The sequence below is a fragment of the Benincasa hispida genome, chromosome 10 (assembly GCF_027475165.1).
Source record: "Benincasa hispida cultivar pf3 chromosome 10, pf3_genome.v1.1, whole genome shotgun sequence".
Classification (NCBI taxonomy): domain Eukaryota; kingdom Viridiplantae; phylum Streptophyta; class Magnoliopsida; order Cucurbitales; family Cucurbitaceae; genus Benincasa; species Benincasa hispida.
This window is the reverse complement of record NC_143487.1, coordinates 58,600,282-58,620,623: the sequence shown is the minus strand read 5'-3', so window position 1 is coordinate 58,620,623 and position 20,342 is coordinate 58,600,282. Positions and strand designations below refer to the sequence as shown.

Genomic DNA, 20,342 nt, shown 5'->3' with positions numbered 1-20,342 from the left:
TACTAATAATTAAAATTAGAAAATTAGGAAGCAAACATTTTGGTTTTATTTTATTTAGGGCAAATATCAACTTATACCCCTAAACTTTGGGTATTATATCAATTTAAATTCTAAACTAATAGTTGTATCAATTTAAACCTTGAATTTTGTGGATTGTATCAATTTAATTCTCAAACTAATAATTGTATCAATTTAAACCCCGAACTTTTATAAATATATCAATTTAAACCTTGAACTTTCATAATTGTATAAACTTAAACCTTCCATTATGTTTTATTTGGATACATTTATGAATGTTCAAGGTTTAAGTTGATATATTTATAAAAGTTAAGGTTTAAATTGATACTTATAAAAGTTTAGGGTTTAAATCGATACCATTATTAGTATGAAGTTTAAATTGATACAAATCACAAAGTTCGTTTAAATTGATACAACCCAAAATTTAAAGTTTAAATATATACAATTCATAATTCAAGTTTTAAATTGATACAATCCCCAAAAATTTATGGGTATAGATTGATATTTATCTTTTTATTTATTTTCGAGTTCCACAAAATTCGATCTCTCTATCTGTATGTATTAAATAGGCTCAAATTGTACTTAAAAAAACAGGCTTTGATTATTTAATAAGCATAAACAAAGTAAAAATGTTCAATCAACTTTAATCAACTCATAAAAAAATGAAATAAAATACCGAGTGCGGGAAAAATAAATATTATCGAAATTTGGATGGAAATTTTAAACCAGGGATACAACTAAAACAAATGTGAGAAAAAAATCGAAAAAAAGTAATTGAGAGGTAAAAAAAGGTTGGAAACTTTTGTTTTGCTTCGATAGGTGGGTGAAAATTCATTTATCTTAAAACGTTCTTGACAAAAATCCCATTATAATATAATTATCAAATTATGTTTCCTTCACAAGGAAATGCCTAAAAGTAGCAAACGGAGAGTCATTTGTATTTCGTCCTCGTCGGACGACGACATTTCCTGTGGCGACGACGAAGAGAAATCAGAGGAGTATGATGATCAAGACGACGCCGATTGGGAATCAGAAGAGGAGTTCGATGATGAAGACGATGACGACGGGGATTCGGAAGAGGAGTTTGATTATAAAGACGATGTCGAAGGAGAATCGGAAGAGGAGTTTGATAATGAAGACAGCGACAATGATTGTGACGAAGTTCTATCCGAGCGAGTCATCCGCTTCCTTAAAGGTAATTTCAGATCGTTTCTTCTTTTTCCTTTGATCACTCGCTATTATGTTGAAATATGAGCCAAAGGTCGAAACATCGATTGAAAGAATGAAAACGATGATTTTCACTAAAAGTTAAGAAGTGGACAGGTTTGTTGTGAAATTCATATGGTATTTGATCTCTTAGAAGAAGAGCAATGTATTTTATCAAATTTGTAACATATTCCGTTGCAGAGAACAAAAATTTGGATTCGTTAACACTTAATGATTGCAAAGCTTATTTACGGGAGAATAGGCTAAGAATAGCGGGGACTAAAGCTGTCTGTATTCAAAGAGTCGAGGAGCATTGGAGGTACGCGGATTCTTAATCTTGAAACTCAAGATACAGATCTTAATATTGCGTTCAATTAGGAAATTTTTAAGGTTTTGTCAAAGATGAAGGTCATCTAGTCCGGTCGCTGAAATATTTGCAAATTGTTAGTACTTGTTCATGTTGGGAAACTGCTATATACTCGTTTATGTTGGTTTTGTATATTTGTTTAGAGTATAATTGTGTTTTTATTAATCCTTTTATCTTTGAATTTCTTTCCTTTTATAATTAGTTACCTTAATTGACAATTTTCTTCTATTATATTTACCCATTCTTAGAACACCAGAGGAAGTGATATTCACTGGGCCAAGAGTACCACCTAGAGTAAAAGCTTCAATGACCGGTTGACCAAAATGAGTATCCCAAATTACATGAGCAATTGGTCTTACATGTAAAGGGTCCTGTACCCATGCTTCAAAATTGCCTTGCCAAGCTACATGAAACAAATTTTTGGAAGTCCACAGAAAAGTTATTCCTAATTGCCCAAAATGAGAAGCAAAAATATTCTGATAAAGACGGTTCTTCAATAATATCATCATGACTTTCGAAGTCATGTGTGATAGCAATACCAAACCAAATACGACGAGTAGTGGGATCCTGGGCTAAGCCTTGGCTAAACCTTGGAAATCTTAGTGCCATAATGGCTTTCAAATCCTCCTAGCCATTATCCAACTGCAATAATTCTTGAAGAATGCCCATGTGTGGCAATTCCAACCAGAAGGTAATGGGTTACTCCTACTACATGTCCTTGGACAATGCTCAAGGCTCTAGGCTAAGTAGCAAGAGCAACTTTTAATTTATTATGAGCCCAAACAATGGATTCAATCAGTTCTTACCAATAACCACGTCTGTTGAATGGAAACATTAAACTAAAAGCCCATACAAAATGAGCACCTAGGAAAAACAAGCCATATGCAGATAATGAAGAACCATTAGACTGAATTACCTGGGATGCCTGTGCCCATAAGAAATCGTGAAGCCACCCATTAATAGTAATAGAACTCTGCGCAAAGTTTCCTCCTGTAATATGAGTTACTACTCCTTGATCAGTTACACTACCCCAAACATCTGACTGCATTTTCCAACTGAAATGGAATATTACTCCCGAAATTGAATTGTACATCCAAAATAGCCCTAAGAAGACATGATCCCAAGCGGATACTTGACATATACCCCCTCTTTCGGGTCCATCACAAGGGAAACGAAAACCAAAATTTGCTTTATCCAGTATCAAACGCGAGCTACAAGAAAGTAGAACACCTTTCAGGAGTATCAATACCTTATTAGAAAAATAAGAAAATAACTTTCTCTAAAATCAACACGATATCATTATTTCCACTGCAATTAATATTAATTCTAGTTGTCCAGGACCTATAAATTTTCAAGCCTACAAGTGGTGATTGTTGAATTGTTCATATAACTATATATACTGTAACTCATAAGCTTAACCTTTTGGGTTGAGTGGTGATTTGTTATGATATTACTTGTTAGGAACAACATACCTCTACATAGCTCTACATTAGTATGATACTGTTCACTTTGGACATAAGCTTTAATGACTTTGTTTTTTGTTTCACCTAAAAGACCTGATACCAATGGGGATATTATTCCTCACTCATATCTCATGATTTTTCTCTTATTTAGCCAATATGAGATTTTGGCCGCCCTCCCAACAATCCTTAGTTGAATAAAGGACCAACAAACCTCCCATCAAATGGTTATCTATCTATCTTCTAAACCTACTCTTCTTCGCTGGAGCATGCCACCTATTAGATGGAGCTCAGTTATAGATCACACCAATACTTCATCTTCTGAAGCTCACCACTTCTTTGTTCAATACCCTAGGATTCTACCAACATACTAAGACGGGCATGAGTTAGATATTACATAAAATCACTACTCAATCTAAAAACTTAAGCTTATGAGTTATAGTAAATTTAATTAAATAAAAGTTTCAACATTAACCCCTATGGAAGTCTTTTGATATGTGAAGAAGTGACTAGTGGGTATTTTAGTAAATGTTGATGGGTATCCATTATGTTCCTTTGGATATGAATAAATGGAAAGTAGAAGATTTTTAGACAAATGGTATGTTGAGAATTTTTCACATCCGTTTAAGGATTTTTTTTTTTCTTTTTTCTTTTTTTTGCTTTTCCTGGTTTCTCACTGCTTTTTGGAGTTTTCATCTACCAACAGTTCTGTATTGAAGCATATCAAACCAGTAGGGAGCAACATCATAATATATATTTACATTTTTTATGATCCAATACTGTATTTCTATTTGTTGCTGACCAAATTCTTGATAATCTGATCTGTATCTTATGAATTCCATTTTGTTGTATTCTTTTTGGGTTTCTGCAAATTGGCCCCAGTATATCGAACTTATTAAGCAAAAAGAGGGGGTAGTCTGAAAGAATAAAATACCACTAATTTAGTCCTTCACAAAGAGGTTAAGATACAATAGGTATCAGGTACAACTACTCCTAACAAAATGTATTTGCTTTTTTCCCCCCTTCCATCTCAGGATGAAAGATGGAAATGGTGAAGCTCACTATCCAAGGTCATCCTTTGTTGTCAATTGTACTGGTAATCGCTTGTTCGTTTGTCATAGTATTTTCTTTGATATTTGATCTCTTATAGTGGGTCTAATTATTCAATTAAAACATCAATGCAGGTGATGTTTGTAGGGGAGATACTGTTCTGTTCACTCAGAAAGTTTATGCAAAGTACCCAAACAACTTACTCTTCCACCACTATTCTTGTGCTAGATATTTTGGATTGTACTTCTAATTCTTGTAGTTTACTTTTTATTAGATTTGATAAAGTAACTAGGCATGGAGGGCTTATAGGGAAGAGAACTGTAGCAGGGAGGGTAGTAAAGGAGAGCTATGGTGCAAGCAAACAGCAGCATACTTTTACTGTAAGGCTGGCTTTTCTGCTCAATTAATCGTTTCCCCCATATAGTAATTGAAATCAGTTGTGCGTTTTTAACACCATGATCGTAATATGGTCAATTTGTTTGCATCTAATATTCACTACAATGATTATGTAGCAATCATTAAGTTTTTTCCTTTCTTTATTCTCTCTCTTATATATTTTTTCATTTGCGACACATATTGCCAACACTTATGACTATAATGTGCTAGGTCGAAGTCTTATGGAGCAGGGGAGTTAGGAAACTACCCCCACTTTATCCTCTGCTTGTTAAGGGTCGAAATCTCTATAAACTAAGAACTTTCAGACGGGTAAGTACTCATGTACGTAAATATATTTCATTTTCATACAAAAGCATCCGCGTTAATAGTGGTTGTTCCATGGATGAAAATTTTATATCAATTTTTTTTAGTTGGGCCGTTGTTGGTGAAGTGTGTTCATGTAGATATGAATTTAGTAACAGAACAATGTTCATTGTGTCTTACATTCTCAATCATGAAACAAGTGACTTAACTTCAAGACCAAATTTATATAAAAGAGGTAAAGTTCCACCAAGTATGATTGTAAAACTTTGTATTGTCATGTCCAATTGACGATAAATGCAACCTAATCACCAATATTGTTGAGTTTTATTGATTGTTTTATATGTCTGCTCCATACTCTTTTTTAGCTGTGGAATGATGAAGCTGAAAGAGTACAAGTTCTTGCTGAGAAGCACAAAAGAGGTGCGGCTGCTCGAGGTTTACGAGCAATGCAGAAAAAGAAAAGAAAATTTCCACAAACCAGAGGTACTTTTTCTCACCCCTACTCGTCATAAAAAACAGAAAAGGAGCTTACTGCAATTGAGTAGAAGATTGAATGTTACCATATTTTTCCATTGCCATTATCAGGATGTGCAAAGAATCAAGGACATGTTCATCTTGCAAGACAAGGTCTAAACAGTAAAGAGAGTCGCAAAAGGATGCCATCAAGGGACTATAACAATGCTGTACGTAGTCATTCAACATAGGTCCCTAGTATTTTTTGAATTTGAAGTTTATTCTAACTTCCTGGCTACTTGATGAGACGATAGGACGTCCTGGTTACCTCCAAGTTTCGCATGTGACCTGGGCTAAATGGTAGAAGAGAGAAGAGTGAATGGGATGACCATATATGGGGGAAAGAAGGGGATGGTTGACATTCATCAATGATCAATTCTTTTAGAATATTAGTATTTGAGGAAGATAGAATTCAAATCCTACTATCCATGAGACATTAGTATTTGAGTTTAAGCTGTATGCAAATCAGCATGATTACACATGTAAAAAGTTCAACAAATAACCAACATTTGAAAGTCAACTAGGCATTTAGGCTTGTTTGTAAATTTCATTAGCCTATTATTACTGAATCTGTCTTTGCTTTCATTTTCTTGTGATTTTTTTTTTTTTAATTTTAACGAACTTAGTTTAATGTAGAAGGATTAAGATTGACTAGAAACATTATATTGCAAATCTAAGAATTGTTTAGAGATTTGAATCTTCACTCATTTTTAAGGGTAATAATAAGACTTGAAGGTGATAATTAGATTGGTATAATATAACAAATATTTATCATTTTAATTGGTAAAATTTTTTAATTATTATTTTTTTTAAAAAAAATAAAAAATAAAGTAATTTGGGAAGTTTGGTACCGATGGCCTTTATTTAGGGATCATCCCGAAATTTGGCCTCACTTTTTAATTTGTTTGATCTTTTGTCTTCCATTAATGTCATCATCCTATTAATTTATCACTAACCCTTCTTCCTTCCTCTCTTTTGTAGAATTTTTTCTTCTTTTTTTTTTTTCTGCCCTTCTTTTTTTCCTTTTTTCTTTTTCGGTGATTTCTTCTATATATGATGTCCTTTGTTTTCTTCTAGCAATTTCCCTTTCTTTTCTTTTTTGGTAATTCATTTTTCCTTTGAGATTTCATTCCCACCCTCTTTTCTTCGATGAGCCTCATTTTCTAGTGATTTCTTTTGTTTATGTCGATGTCTTATTCTTCTCGAATTAAAGATGTAAGTTGGAGCATGAATTAAAACGAGAGGAAGTGAAAGTGAGATCAAGAAACAAGAGGAAGAAGCGAGAGTGAGAATTCAAAGGAAGAAGCGAGAGGAAGAATTCAAAAGAAAGAAAAAAATCAAGGGAAAAAGTGAAGGAGAGCAATGTGATTTGAGAAACGAGATGGAGTGAGAAGAACGAGAGGAAAGAGCGAGAAATTTGAGTTGGGTCTGGCCTCGTGCGTGTTTTAGGGTTAAAGCGGCACTTTCACATGTAGCTGACGTTAGCAAAAACCAAAATTTCTAGTGGGCCTCTAAATAGGGATATCCATACAAAATTTTCCAGTAATTTGTATTGATATACTATGATTTAATACAGTTGAGTAGTTATATAATCAACTAAAATTGGGTAGGACGAATATGTAATTTCCCCCTATTTTTCTTTATGATGATAATGATTATTATAAAGTCGATATTGGTGCAGTGTCAAAATTTTGAATGTTGACCCATCTTAGGCAATTCAATTGATATAAATTTGTACTATTCAACCTTAAGGTCAGATGTTTGACCGTTGAGAAACCTTTTTTTTTCTTTTTTTTTTGTTGTTATGACCACTGGTTATTTTTGATAGGGGAACCATTGGCAATACTACTTAAATTAATACCAAATTACCGATTAAAAATTATTCAATGAAACTAACTAAAGTAATGAAAACATGACATTACTAAAATTAATACCAAATTACTGATTAAAAATTATTCAAGGAAACTAACTAAAGTAATGAAAGCAAAATCAATGAAGAAAATAAATATTTAATTTCAAACATTATACAAAATCGACCATAAATTTTTGTATAATGTCTTGAGAAGTTTATTTATGAACTCATTAGCTATCAAATTGGAGCTGATTTGACAAATTTGGTTGATTATATTTCAATATTGATTTACACACCTTGACCTATTATTGAAGTGACCCATCTAGGACATAGCCCAAGATTTGCACAAAACATATATGAGATGAAATGACACACCACTCTACAGTCTTAACAAGAATCACATTACTTTGTCATCTCTGATTTGACTTGAATGGCTTCTACTTCTTGTTTCCAGTCAATCTGCACCCTATCCTCAACACAGCACTTTTGATCCTATAAAGTGCAAAGGCCAAAAGCAAACACTTTCCGACAATGGAGAAAGATAGAACAATGAAAATGGTGAAACTCGATCGAGAAATTCGCAAAAGAAGACGACAGACAATGTGTTCAAGGATGCGAGAGTTAAGGACAAAATATATCGTTAGTCCTTGTATTTTCTGGTAAAAGTAGTTCAATTATCTACCTATATTCATATGACTCAAGTATAACAGAGTTAATTTTTAACTAAATAGGAAAAGAGAGAGGTATTGTAATAGATCAAGGCACTATTCATACTATTGAGTGGAAAGGAAGAAGAGAACCTCACAATTACAATCCAGAAGTTATATGTCTGGAAATGCAAGTGCCATCCTCAGAAAACCTTGGAGGATTATAATCACTTACAAGTAAACACACACTTTTGACTCAAACCTATATAAATACAGTGAGAAAACTTCAACTCCTACATTTTTCACTTCACTTACCAATGAGGTCGGATCGTCAACCCTGTCGTGAGTATCATCCACAAGCTCGGGCCAAATGGAAATCAAAGTATTTCTCGACTCAGCCATTTGATTCAGTTATCACACTCGAGGGGGGAAAAATACCTTAAATCAAATTACAACTGGGATCTCACCGCTATGTAGCTGATGGAATCCGGATAGAGCAACCAAAAACCTTTTGATGGATTTCCAACATTTGAGTTTATAAACCTTATAATGGTTTTGCCATAGTTCGACTAGAAGGTCCGTGTAACAGTTTGACAAACCCGAGGAAGCTCAATTTTCCGTCAGTATGTCTAATCCAGTCGTGAAGAACAGCATGAACAGGAACAGAAGGGCTGAGGCCAAGTTCCTGAAATGTCCAGAATACCAGAGATTAGATTTCACAACTGAGTTCTGTAACTCCAGCAAAATGTAGGTAAGATTTCAAAGTAAAGATACCAATGCCTGTTCTAAATCAAAGCATGGACTCAGTTCTAAGTTCTACTTCCAATTGGTACACCGTTAGAACACGTTGTGTACCAATTCTACATAAATCTCAATAGAATGATATAATTTCAAGATGTCTAAAACAACGTGTTTGAAATCATTTATAAAACGCTGGAGCATGATTTGCAAAATAAGATAACTGTAAGGTTGAACCATGGTGCATTTCTACCACAAAGATTTAGCTATTTCTTTTCGTTGATGCTAAAAGATTGTAGCTATTTTCTTAAGTGTGTGAATGCATAGATGTTTCGAATCATCACACAAGCAAATCAAACATACCGATGCCAATTCCTCTATAACAATAGGTCTGTTTCCGTCTTTCTCGAACAGATCATAAGCATAACGTGCATGTTGTTCCCACCTATCAAGAGCCTCGAGTTGATGGATACTTAGCGCAGCAGCACAAAACTCGTCAAAATCCATTCGCCTATATTGCAATGCATTAAGCTGTTGCACAAAAGCAAAGCAAAACATAAGCAATAAGAGCTTCAAGGAAATAGATTTAAGGAATATAGTTCAGCACTATACCGAAGTCAATAGATCAGGTATCCTTGATTCCTTCATACCATTCGTTATGTTTTTCATCAAAGCCTGACAAGAAGTAAAAGAGAAATCAACATAACCAACTGGAAACCATGTTGAAGAAAGACAGAAAAACAGGTGACAAACCTCTTTGATGTTTTCTATGTTTATGGTGCCATTTTTGCTCGGTTCCAAGAGTGAAAATTGCGTCTTCAAATAGAATAGCTCATCTATAGTTAATGTTCTCGACACAGCCTACCACATTGCCCAAAGACAAAAGAAATATTAAGTTAACAAAACAATGGGAAAACAGCAGGATGGGTATGCATGAAATCATACGAGTGTAAAGAAAACAAACCCTTAAAGCAGCTTTTCGAAGATATGATGACCGCATGTAAATCTTCATGAGTTTAAATATTAGTATATCAAGAGGAGCTTTTACATCCATAGAATTTTTAATCCATGGATGACCTGTGTTGAAAAGATAAATAAGAGAGGAAATTAAGAAAACAGAGAAAGAAGAAAAAATGAGTTTTTTAAAAAATATTTGTTAGTTTTTTTTTTCTACTGGTATGAGGCACGTACTCAAGGCTTGAGCAGCAGACATCCTTTTTCGTGGATCTTTAACTAATAGGCGCTTAACAAAATCTCTTGCCTCAGAAGATAGAGAAGGCCATGGTGGCTCATCGAAGATGGGATCGCCTTTTAGGACAGCTTTAAAGATGCCGGACTCTGTTCGAGCCCAAAATGGACGACTGCCACATAGAAGAATATATGCAATTACACCTATACTCCAGACATCTGCCTCAGTACTGTATGATCTATGGAGCACTTCGGGAGCTACATAGTAAGCACTACCAACAATGTCATTGAGCCTTTCATCTGCCAAAGGAATTAAAGGACATAAACTATTTTTCCAGCCTTGAAGTTACTAAATTAATTATAATGTAACTAAACAAAGGAAAACCTGGTTTCGCAAAATCTGACAATCCAAAATCTATAGCCTTCAACAGCGAATTTTCGTCCTTTGAAGTGAAAAGGAAATTCTGATCCACCAGTAAAGTGTGTTTAGCCAAGAATTCATGAAGTGGAAATGAACAAGAAAGGAAATCACATTTGAAACTGTGTGTTGAATTAGAATTACAACCACTGTTTCTCTAAATAAAATAAAATTGCAACCACTTAAGACAAACTGATAAAATAACCCAAACTCATTATTCCAGTACACCACGCATCCCTTATTAAGCTTATTCACTATATATAATGAAAGTTAAAGATAAACAAATATGACTGTCCCTTATCTCTGAAAAATGATGTGAGATTCTTTTACTCACCTTATCCGGGAGAAACAAAACAAGATTTTCTTTTACTTTTCTTCATTTGCAGAATAGAAATGAAATAGTGCACCAACTGGACATCTAACCAAATTAAATACTTTAAATTCTGCTTTTACAACACTAATAATTTTTTTTATAACGCACCTCAGGTTTGAGATCCCGGTGAACCACACCCTGAAGGTGGCAAAAAGCTACAACATATAATATTTGTGTCATTACAGCCCTTGCATCCTCCTCTGTGTATTTACCACCCCTAAAGTGTAAAAGAAAATTCAAGAGATCATCAGTAGATTAATCATAAGTTTACTAAAACTTTATGGTCCAAGAAAACCCAAAGCCCGAATGCAGTATGGTAAGCATCGGAGCCAGCATTAGATAAGAATACCTTGATAGAATTCTGTCTAAAAGCTCTCCTCCTTCACACAACCTGAAAATGCATAACCCATTGACGGCCAAGTAAGGCATGATGTAGATTCATCCAAACCTTAAAGTCATGAAAGAAAGTTCGACAACAATCAGAGTATGATAGTGAAGAAACTAACTCCATTACTATATAGACGTTGTCATGATCCTCATATGCATCATAGAAATTTACAAGATTGTTGTGACCACTCAATGACTTTAATATCTTCACTTCCCGTCTGACATCCTCAATGGCAATTGCAGTAGTCATCTACCAGTAAAAAATACAAATCTAACGATTAGGATCGAAGACCAACTTCAGTATAGCACATGTTGCAACCATAAAAACAAAAAACGTAAAAGACAATTTGTTTAAATCCGGACGAAGGTTCAAGACTCAGGTGAGCATATGAGAAGCTAGATTCTCATACCAAAGCACTTCAAGTAAAAAACCATCATTTTATTTTTTCCTCTCTTTTAGTAAACACACTCGCTACAAGAAAAGAACGGATGAGTCTGGACTTGAGTTCATAAGTACCATAAAAGAAAGGCCACATGCTAAGAAATCGACTCAAATAACGACCCTAAGAACAATGGAACTACTCAGTGTGTTCACATAATTTATCGAAGCAATACACATATTAACAAGGTTACTAGCAAAACATTTGAAGCACAAAAGGAAAGCCTGAAGATGCATAAGCCAATTCTTATACACCATGTTAACAAGATCTTAAGGCATAGATTTAAGCTCAAGCTGAAGAATGCTCCAAGCTGGAATCTGAAAAAGAAAAGTTAGCATAATCCCTCATCTCCATCTCAAGAACAAAGAGATAAATACGCAATTGATCCTCATTTTAAGGGTAAAGAAAGCACCATTTTCACAAAATCTCAGAACATTACAGGGCACACAACTATAGTGAAGAAGATCAAACACCTTGGACTTGGGAATGATTTTAACAGCTACTTTTTGTCCTTTAAGTTCACCCTTCTTAAACGTCGCCGCACAAGTGTAGCCAAAATGCCCCCTCCCAACCTCTTCTCCAAGCTCATATTTACTCGCAAGATGCTTTGAAAACCCAAAATTCTTATCCAAACCAGTAGCCCCTTCCGTTTCATTTCCCTCCGGAATCGACGTCTCATTCGGCTTCACCGAGCCATGCCGCCGCGCCAGAACTGCACGAATGTGCTTCGCCGGCGACGGAGGCGGAAATGGTTTCCTAAAGAACCGCTTCGGAGTTGAATTAGCACTGGCATTCGCCGGAGATCTCGCCGGAGACTTCTTCGAAAACAGATAATGAGCAGGGCTAGGACTGTAAAATGGGAAAAACGGCGATTTCTTCACATTATCCATCTCATGGCTCTCGTTTCTCCTATTCCCGGACTTCCTTCCATCTCTTTCATTTTCAGAGCTCGGCGGTAGCGGTGAAGCTCCTCCCATGGCGGTAACAGAGTTTCGTTGAGTTGAATTAGGCCCTCCATTGGGGGTTCTTGAACCAGATTTTTCAGAAAACAGATCAGAATTCGGGGAGGGTTTGGAGTTGCAGAGACCCATCAGACACCTCCCCCAGAAAACAAACGGAAAGAAGAAGAAGAAGAAGAAGAAGAAGAAGAAGAAGAATCAAAGGAAACAAGAAAATTGAAATTCAAAAAATCCCAGTACTGAATCAAAGCATTTGCTTCCAGATAACAAAGAATGGATATTTGAACAGGATTTTTGGAAGCTATAACAACTTCTTTGAGAAATTTAAAAGGGAAAATTTTTAGAAAAACCCACCAACCGGAATCTTGATTTGTCTCTGATGATTGGAAGTGTTCTCAACACTCGGACAAACAGACTGATCCACACAAAATGATAAAAAGGAAGCGACGTTGAGTTCACTTTTCGGTGTCTAATTTAATATTAATTGTTTTTATTTTATTATTAATTTTGTACCATAAAATTATAATTATTTAAAAAACTTATAACCACAATATCTGACGTAGAATTCGCTTCATTACGTGGGGGCCAAGGATAGGTCAGCACGGTCGCCACATTTCATCCACGTGGCATTCAATTCTGAAATTTTATTTTTTTTATTAAAAAAACATATATTTTTAAAATTATTTTTATGTTTGCTTCTTTTTAACTTCCTCATGACATTTTTGAAAAGGACCGGAGAGGGGTTTTATTTTACCGTTTATGTATTCCATTTGCTATTAATTAAATAGTCAATTTGGATTTTTTCTTTAGAAAATTCGTTTATAATAATAAATTAGAAGAAAAATGGTAAGCAAGCAAAAGAGAGAGATGGAGACAAGAAAATAAGCGGATATATCTTGATTTTTAAACCCAAAAAAAAAAAAAAAAAAAAAAAAGAGAGAGAGAGAGAGAGAGAGAGAGAAGAAAATAGCACCTTAGCATCAAAATGAACTCAAGGGAGAGGGTTTGCTTGAGTCTGCACCCTAAGCCCAAAATGAGGTAGGGGAAGGTAGACTCTTTTCCCTATTCGAATTTCAGCATCAACCATTTCTAAAAGGTCTTCTAAAATCTTTATTTATAAAATTACAGAAAAATGGATAAAAAATATCAACTTAAAAAAGAAAATTAAAATTCATAGGAGTTTAAAGAGTTACTGAAAATGTGCCATTTATCTACTTTTTTAGTATATCGATACAAAAAGTACATGAGATTTTAAGAACTAGACAACTTTGCAAAATAATAATAATAATAAAAAAGAACTAGATAAATCAAAAAATAAAACATGTGAAATTACAGGCATGAGAAGCTAAGACATGAACAATTATATTGATATTAATATCCATACAATTGTTATTTGTTTAGACATTTTAGTAAAACTCAGAGTTGAAGTCATGCTTTTAATTAGAAAATGAAAATAATTTTTTTCTCTTATTCTTTCATGGGACCCACACCTAATAATCCACATGAAGTTCATTATTTTAGATGAGGTGTATGTTACATATTCTAGTATATGCTTAATAGGTATATTTTATTATTGAATTACTTAATGTTATGGTTTTTCTAATTTTAACAGGAAAAAAGGAAAAAAAATTATTGAATTAAGAATCTATGGTCTTATGGATGGGTTCAAACAAGTAAAACAACATTGATGATTTTTCTTTTTTGTTGGGTAAGTAGTTTTCCTCACTATAATTGGAGGCATATTGTCTAGTTTGTTGATTTCCAAAGCTACATTTACTTGATGGAAATAGAGTAGAGAAATGAGAATAGTGTAGATTGGAGATCATATCAAGTGACATTCTCTCTTTTTTAAGCAGAGAGACAATGAATAGATACTCAACTAAGAGCAACAAAAAGTTGAAAAATCGAAACACCAAACCAATCTAATGGTTTAGTTTAGTTTTTTAGTATAAAATTGGTCATATTAATTTATATTTGGAGGAAACAAAAAAGTATTGGTTCGGATCGATTTTGTTACACTTTGTGTGTTGACAATATTTGTCTAAGTTCACCTGATGTCTTTTAGAATGTCTTTGCATTTGATTTTTCTGGCTTAAGATTGTCATATGGAAATGTTGTCTCTGCAAAATACATTCCTAATGTGGATTATTCTGTCTGGAGCATTCTTGCAGATCTTTTCCTTCTCCGTGTATAAGTAATTTTGGAAGTTAAGGTTGGTCATCATTGCATCCGTTGCGTGTATATAAAGACACTTAGTCTTTGTTTGAAGGTTGGCCATTTTAATAAAAATAATTCAAGAGCCGTTTATCTTGTGAAGTTTCTTTCGTCACAAGTGTTTATTCTGTCAATCTTTGAAGCCATTGAAGATTGTGTTGCTGTGAGGTTGGAAACATACTCCAAGCCGGTTGTGTGCTTCATCATTATACTACGTGAGAAGGGATTCTCAAGCTTAGGGGGAGCCTAAGCTAATCAAGTTAAGTGTTTTTTACTTAAAGGGGAAAGATAAGCTGCAAGTGAGAGGGAGTTTCACGTCTTGAGGGGAACTTAAGTCTTGCCGAGAAGGAGTCTCTATCTTAAGGGGAGCTTGAGACATTCGTCATTGATATCATTGCTTAGGGAGAGCCTAAGTATACAAGAGAAGGAGTCTCTCATCTAGGAGGAGCTTAGGTGTACAGTGGAATGGTTGAGCTCTATAAAGATCATTGTATTAGAGTTGTCAATACAGATAAGTACTTGGTTGTAATTGCTTAACATCTATATTACTGAAGTTATCTTTCTACGGGCACACTGCCTCCCCAGATGTAGATGTTATTCACGGAATAGGGTTAACAATCTTTGGTGTTATTTTGTTTTTCCTATTTCTATTTGTCAATTGTTCTGTGAATTGTGGTGACATAGTTCGTAACACCCTTTATTGTACGATAGGTACTTTCATATTATTTTAAATTGGTATTAGAGTAGGTCACCGTTATCTCTGGTGTTTTTTATCCTAGCGTGTTTCTATGGAAGGAAGCAAAGAAGGTAGTTCTACCCCACGTCCACTAGTCTTGGATGGAACAAATTATACATATTGGAAGGCAAGGATGACAACCTTTCTGAAGTTCATTGACAAAAGTTCTAGGAAATTTGTCCTCATGGGTTGGTCTCACCCGGAAACCATTAATACAAAAGTTGGGAAGGAACTCAAACCAGAAGTGGAATGGTCCGAGGCTAAGGATGAAGCCTCTCTAAGCAACTCTAGAGAATTAAATGCCATTTTCAATGGTGCTGACAAAAATAATTTTCAGGTTAATAAACACTTGTGTCTGTGCAAAGGAAGCTTGGAATATTCTGACTGTTGCTCATGGGGGGACATTAAAAGTTAGAATGTCAAGACTTCATTTGTTAGCTACAAAATTACGAAGATAAAACCATAGCGGAATTTAATGCGAGATTGCTCGATCTTGCAAATGAATCCTTTACTCTTGGAGAGAAAATCTCAGAGGAGAAACTTATGAGAAAGATTCTCAAATCTCTTACCAAGAAGTTTTACATGAAAATATTCTCAAATCTCTTCCCAAGAAGTTTTATATGAAAGTGAATGCAATTGAAGAAGCTTAGGATATTTCTTCTATGAGAGTTGATGATCTCTTTGGTTCTCTTATCATATTTGAAATGTCTTTGGAGGACAAGCCTGATAAAAAGAGTTGGCATTGCCTGCAATCTACTGTAGAAGATAAAGAATAAGATGGAGTTGAAGAATTAGATGAAAATCTTGTTGATGCAATTTCTCTCGTGTCCACACAATTCTCTCGCATGTTAAAAAAATTTGACAGAAAACCAAGCTCTTTCCCTCCTCAGAATACCAAGGCAGGAGGTCATGTAAGGTTTGGTTCTCAGAACGCTCAGAGGACAAAGAAGGATGTTGACAAAGGTAGATCCTTTGTTAAAGAGAAATCTGTTAGATGTAGAGAGTGTGAAGGTTTTGACCTATTCCAAGCCGAATGTCTGACCTTATTGAAGGGATAGAAAAATAGTTATATATTGACTCTGTCTAATGAGGAGTTTGATGAGGATTGCAAATCTGATGGAGATGTCAGAGCTTTTGTTAGTTGCATTTCCTTTGACAGCTCAGAAGAAAAGCTGTAGGAATATGATTTTCCAATTTTGGTGATGAAAAGAAAGTCCCTGATTCATTGGTTGCATCAGGCTATCGTGATCTTTATAAACAATGGCATGAAGACAATAAGGCAGTGGAAGTTCAAAAGACTAGAATTGAATCATTGATTGCTGACAATGCTAGAATCTAAGGAGGGAATTGAATAAAGTTAAGACTGATAAAAAGGCTATATGTAAATTGGTCAGAATGCTAAATTCTAGGACTGATAACCTAGAACAAATTCTTTCTTTTGGTCAAATCTCAAGAGATGTTCATGGTATTAGTTGTTCCAACTCCATGAAGTCTTATGGTCGAGATGGAGATGGTAAAAGAAAACATGAAATTATTTTTATGAAAAAACAAAAACCATGGAAGAATGGCCAGCTAACCAACGTAACTCACAAGTCATATCACAAGACTAATCAGCAAATCAGAAGACCATGGATTTGTCATTACTGTGGTAAAAAAAAGGTCATACTAGACCTTATTGCTCACATTGATTGGGTATCCAAAATTGAACTTCGAGTCAAGATTTCATGCTCATGGCTTGGGTATAAACAATAGTTTTCGTAGATCCAAACAAGTCTGGAGCGTGAAAAGTAACTCAAACCACTGCAATGTGGTCTTGACTTCCCTTAGATCCTCTACCAAAGGGGATTGGTTCTTTGACAGTGTCTGCTCCAGACACATGATTAGAGAAAAAGGATATATCTCTAATCTTCAAGTTATTAGCTCAAGGCAAGTCACTTTTGGAGATGAGGCTCAAGGAAGAATCATTGGTAAAGAGAAATTAAAATACCCTGGGCTTCTAGCTCTTGATGATGTTATGCTGGTTGAAGGTCTCGCCGCTAATATTATCAGTATTAACCAACTTTGTGACCAGGGTCTGAATGTAAGCTTTATCAAAGATAGATGTCTTGTCACCAACAATGCTAAGGCTCTTACCATAATAGGTAAACATTTATCTGATAATTTTTATCTATGATCTTCCCTAAATACTTAATCCTCTTGTTTTATGTCAAAATGTGATGGAACTGCTATGGCACAAACACCTTGGCATGTTTGAGTTTATTCAGAAAACTACCTCCAGGACTTCATAGTTTGAAAGGAAATGAAAAGATAACTTGTAGAGACTGTCAAGTAGGGAAGCAAGTTAAAGTGTCTCACCAATGAGTTCCTATGGCTGTTACACACCATGTGCTTGAACTTCTCCATCTGGATCTAATGGACCCCATGCAGGTTGAAAGCCTTGGAGGAAAACGATATGTTTTGATATGTTTGGACGACTTTCTCATTATATTTGGGTTCGGTTCATTAAGGAAAAATCATATACCTTTGTTGTGTTCAAGGCTCTGCGTCTTCAAATTCAGAGAGAGAAAGATCTCAATGTAGTTTGAATCTAGGGTGATTATGGCCATGAGTTTGAAAATACTAAATTTGTTGATTTCTGTGCAACAGAAGGAATTCATCATGAGTTCTCTGCACCTATCAACCCCTCAGCAAAATGGAGTAGTTAAGAGAAAGAATCACACTCTACAGAAGATGGTCTGTGCTATACTTCACGCACATAGTTTTCCTCATCATTTTTAGGCTGAAGCCCTTAGTATTGCATGTCACATTCACAATAGAATTGCCCTCTGTCCTGGTACAAACTACATAAATTATGAAATTTGGAGGGGGAGGAAGCCCGTACTATATTTTAAATGATAGAGACCAGAGGAAGAAATGGGATTCTAAAAGTGATGAAGGATATTTCTTGGATACTCAACAAATAGTTGTGCCTTCAGAGTTTACAACAAACACACCAAATGTGTGATGGAATCCATCGATGTTGTTATTGATGACTCTAAGGGGGCGTTTGGCGCATGATAAAAGCAAAGAGTTGAGTTGAGTTGAATTGGTAATTATTATCTGGAAAGTTAAATTATCTGGAGAGTTACATTGTCTGTGTTTGGTTTATAGAGTTGAGTTAAGTTAGTAATTATTATCTGTGTTTAGGAGCTGAGTTGAGTTGACTTGAATTGGGCTATTTGGTGCTATTTTTGTAAATGAAATTGATTGTCTTTTTTTTTTTTTTTTTTTGCTATTATTGATTTTAATTTTCAGCTATATACATATTTTCCTAACCTTTCTAAGATAAAAACAAAAAAAATTTAAATTCTTTTCCATTCTCCAAACATAACAAATTCTCTACGAAGCATTCATGTTCATAACACAAAATTTTGAATTCAATTTTTTAAACACTCAAGTGGAAGTGATTATTCCATTCAAAAACCTAACTTAATCATTAATTACCATAAAAGTTAAAAAGAATTGAAAGGATTAGTGCCATCAAATGAAATTATTGACATTCTTTTAGATAGAAAGGGTGACACTTAAATGAATCTTAAAAAAACTGAAATCTTACCATTTAAATCATAAAACTAACTATTAGATAGTATTTTTTTTTTTTTTTACCAATTTGTGGAATATGGATTTACTTTTTTCTAAAATCGATGAAATAATTTTAGAAATATTGATGTCTATTTTTTCTACTATTATATTGCACCAGTGTACAAACTATCTTTTTTTTAAAAAAAAAAAAACTTGAGCCATAATTTTACATTCCACTATTTCATTAGAATTATGTAATATTTGAAAACATCAAGGGATAAGTTGTTGAAAACATATCATTGAACTTTTTTTTAGTGAAACAATAGTAGGGCGTCGTATGTAATATTTTTTAGATATAAGAAAAGAATGAAATAGAAGAAGAAGAATTAGATCTAAAAGAACAACCATAGAAAGAAAATTAAAAAAGAGAAAGAAGAAGTTGTGCGCAGGTTAAAATTTGGAGTAATTTTTGGAAGTTGGGGGGTAGGTTTGGTGTGTTTTAGAAGAAAAGTGAGGGAAATTATCTAGGATCCAAATTTTTGTGATCCTTTTTTTTTTTAAAAAAAAATAGAATGGGTCTTAGAAGGGTACGAAGAAACGAAGCTAGCACTAGTGGGTAGAACCCTGAGCCAGAGTTTAACCATCCTAGGTTTAGTTCTAGGGAAACCTTAGATAGATATAACTACGTTGTTCTTCTAAGAGCTTAGTCCCTGAAAGAGCCCTGAGCCTAGAGGCTAACTACTATTCCCATGTTACTGAGCAGATCCATGAGCGAGGGTGGGAGTCTTTAGCCAGTCGTCCTGGCGAGGTGGTTATACCCGTAGTCAGGGAGTTCTACGCTAACATGGATGAGAGTAAATATATCTCGTTGGTTAGAGGCGTTAGGTTCCCCTTTTCATCATCACGTATCAATGAAATATATGGTTTACATGACTTCAATAATAAGTATGGCAGGTTTTGATCCAGGCCATTCCCGGAAGAGAAGGTTATTCAGACCTTATGTGGGCCAGGAGTTCAATGGGCCAAGTCCAAAGCTGTGAGATTCAGGAGCACGGATATGTCCGTCTCTTGTCAGATCTGGCATGCATTTATATGCTTTAGATTGATGCCAGTGCTGCATCTCATAGACGTCATGAAGGATCGAGCCAAACTCCTTTATTGCCTTGTCCAGGGGAAGTCCATCAATGTCAGTCGAGTCATTAGGGTGTCGATCCGTCATTGTGAGGTGTTCCACCACTGGTAGTTTAGGTCACTTGAACCTGATTACCGAGTTGTGCCAAAGGTTCAAGGTGGAGATCTTTGACGACAAGGAGAAGATGAAGGTCGTGCTCCCATCAATAGGTCACTAGTCTCGACCTTCTGAGGGAGAGGAGTGGACCATCCTGATGATGATGAGAAGGAGGAGGACGGAGAGGATGAGTAGGCTCTAGTGATAGAGGTGGCTCCCTCTGCTGGTCCCAGGATTAGACCGACATTCTAGTGGCAGGGGAGTCCTATGTAGAGCAGGCATACAGGA

At 35.0% G+C, this 20,342-nt stretch overlaps 2 protein-coding genes across 3 annotated transcripts; one reads left to right on the top strand and one right to left on the bottom strand.

Annotated features, from left to right (window-relative positions):
* The first annotated feature begins 877 nt into the window (after positions 1–877).
* LOC120089469 (zinc finger CCCH domain-containing protein 62-like) lies at positions 878–7,670 on the top strand. Of its 2 annotated transcripts, none has more exons than XM_090305769.1 (9): positions 878–1,213; positions 1,426–1,543; positions 4,086–4,147; positions 4,236–4,287; positions 4,376–4,481; positions 4,708–4,806; positions 5,166–5,283; positions 5,386–5,483; positions 7,620–7,670. In XM_090305769.1, exons 1-9 carry the CDS (start codon positions 925–927, stop codon positions 7,653–7,655), a joined length of 978 nt encoding a protein of 325 aa, XP_090161895.1. In that variant the 5' UTR covers positions 878–924; the 3' UTR covers positions 7,656–7,670. The 2 variants fall into 2 exon arrangements, with proteins under 2 accessions (XP_090161895.1, XP_038902878.1); XM_039046950.2 differs by lacking the exon at positions 7,620–7,670 and adding an exon at positions 5,568–5,898 and having other exon boundaries at positions 879–1,213.
* Positions 7,671–7,909: 239 nt separating this feature from the next.
* LOC120088748 (CDPK-related kinase 5-like) lies at positions 7,910–12,786 on the bottom strand. The gene is made up of 11 exons (XM_039046183.2): positions 11,830–12,786; positions 11,036–11,166; positions 10,879–10,920; positions 10,638–10,746; positions 10,124–10,202; positions 9,742–10,038; positions 9,515–9,627; positions 9,304–9,411; positions 9,163–9,225; positions 8,914–9,081; positions 7,910–8,497 (listed from the first exon to the last, which is right to left on the bottom strand). Exons 1-11 carry the CDS (start codon positions 12,445–12,447, stop codon positions 8,357–8,359), a joined length of 1,869 nt encoding a protein of 622 aa, XP_038902111.1. The 5' UTR covers positions 12,448–12,786; the 3' UTR covers positions 7,910–8,356.
* Between the last annotated feature and the right edge of the window lie 7,556 nt (positions 12,787–20,342).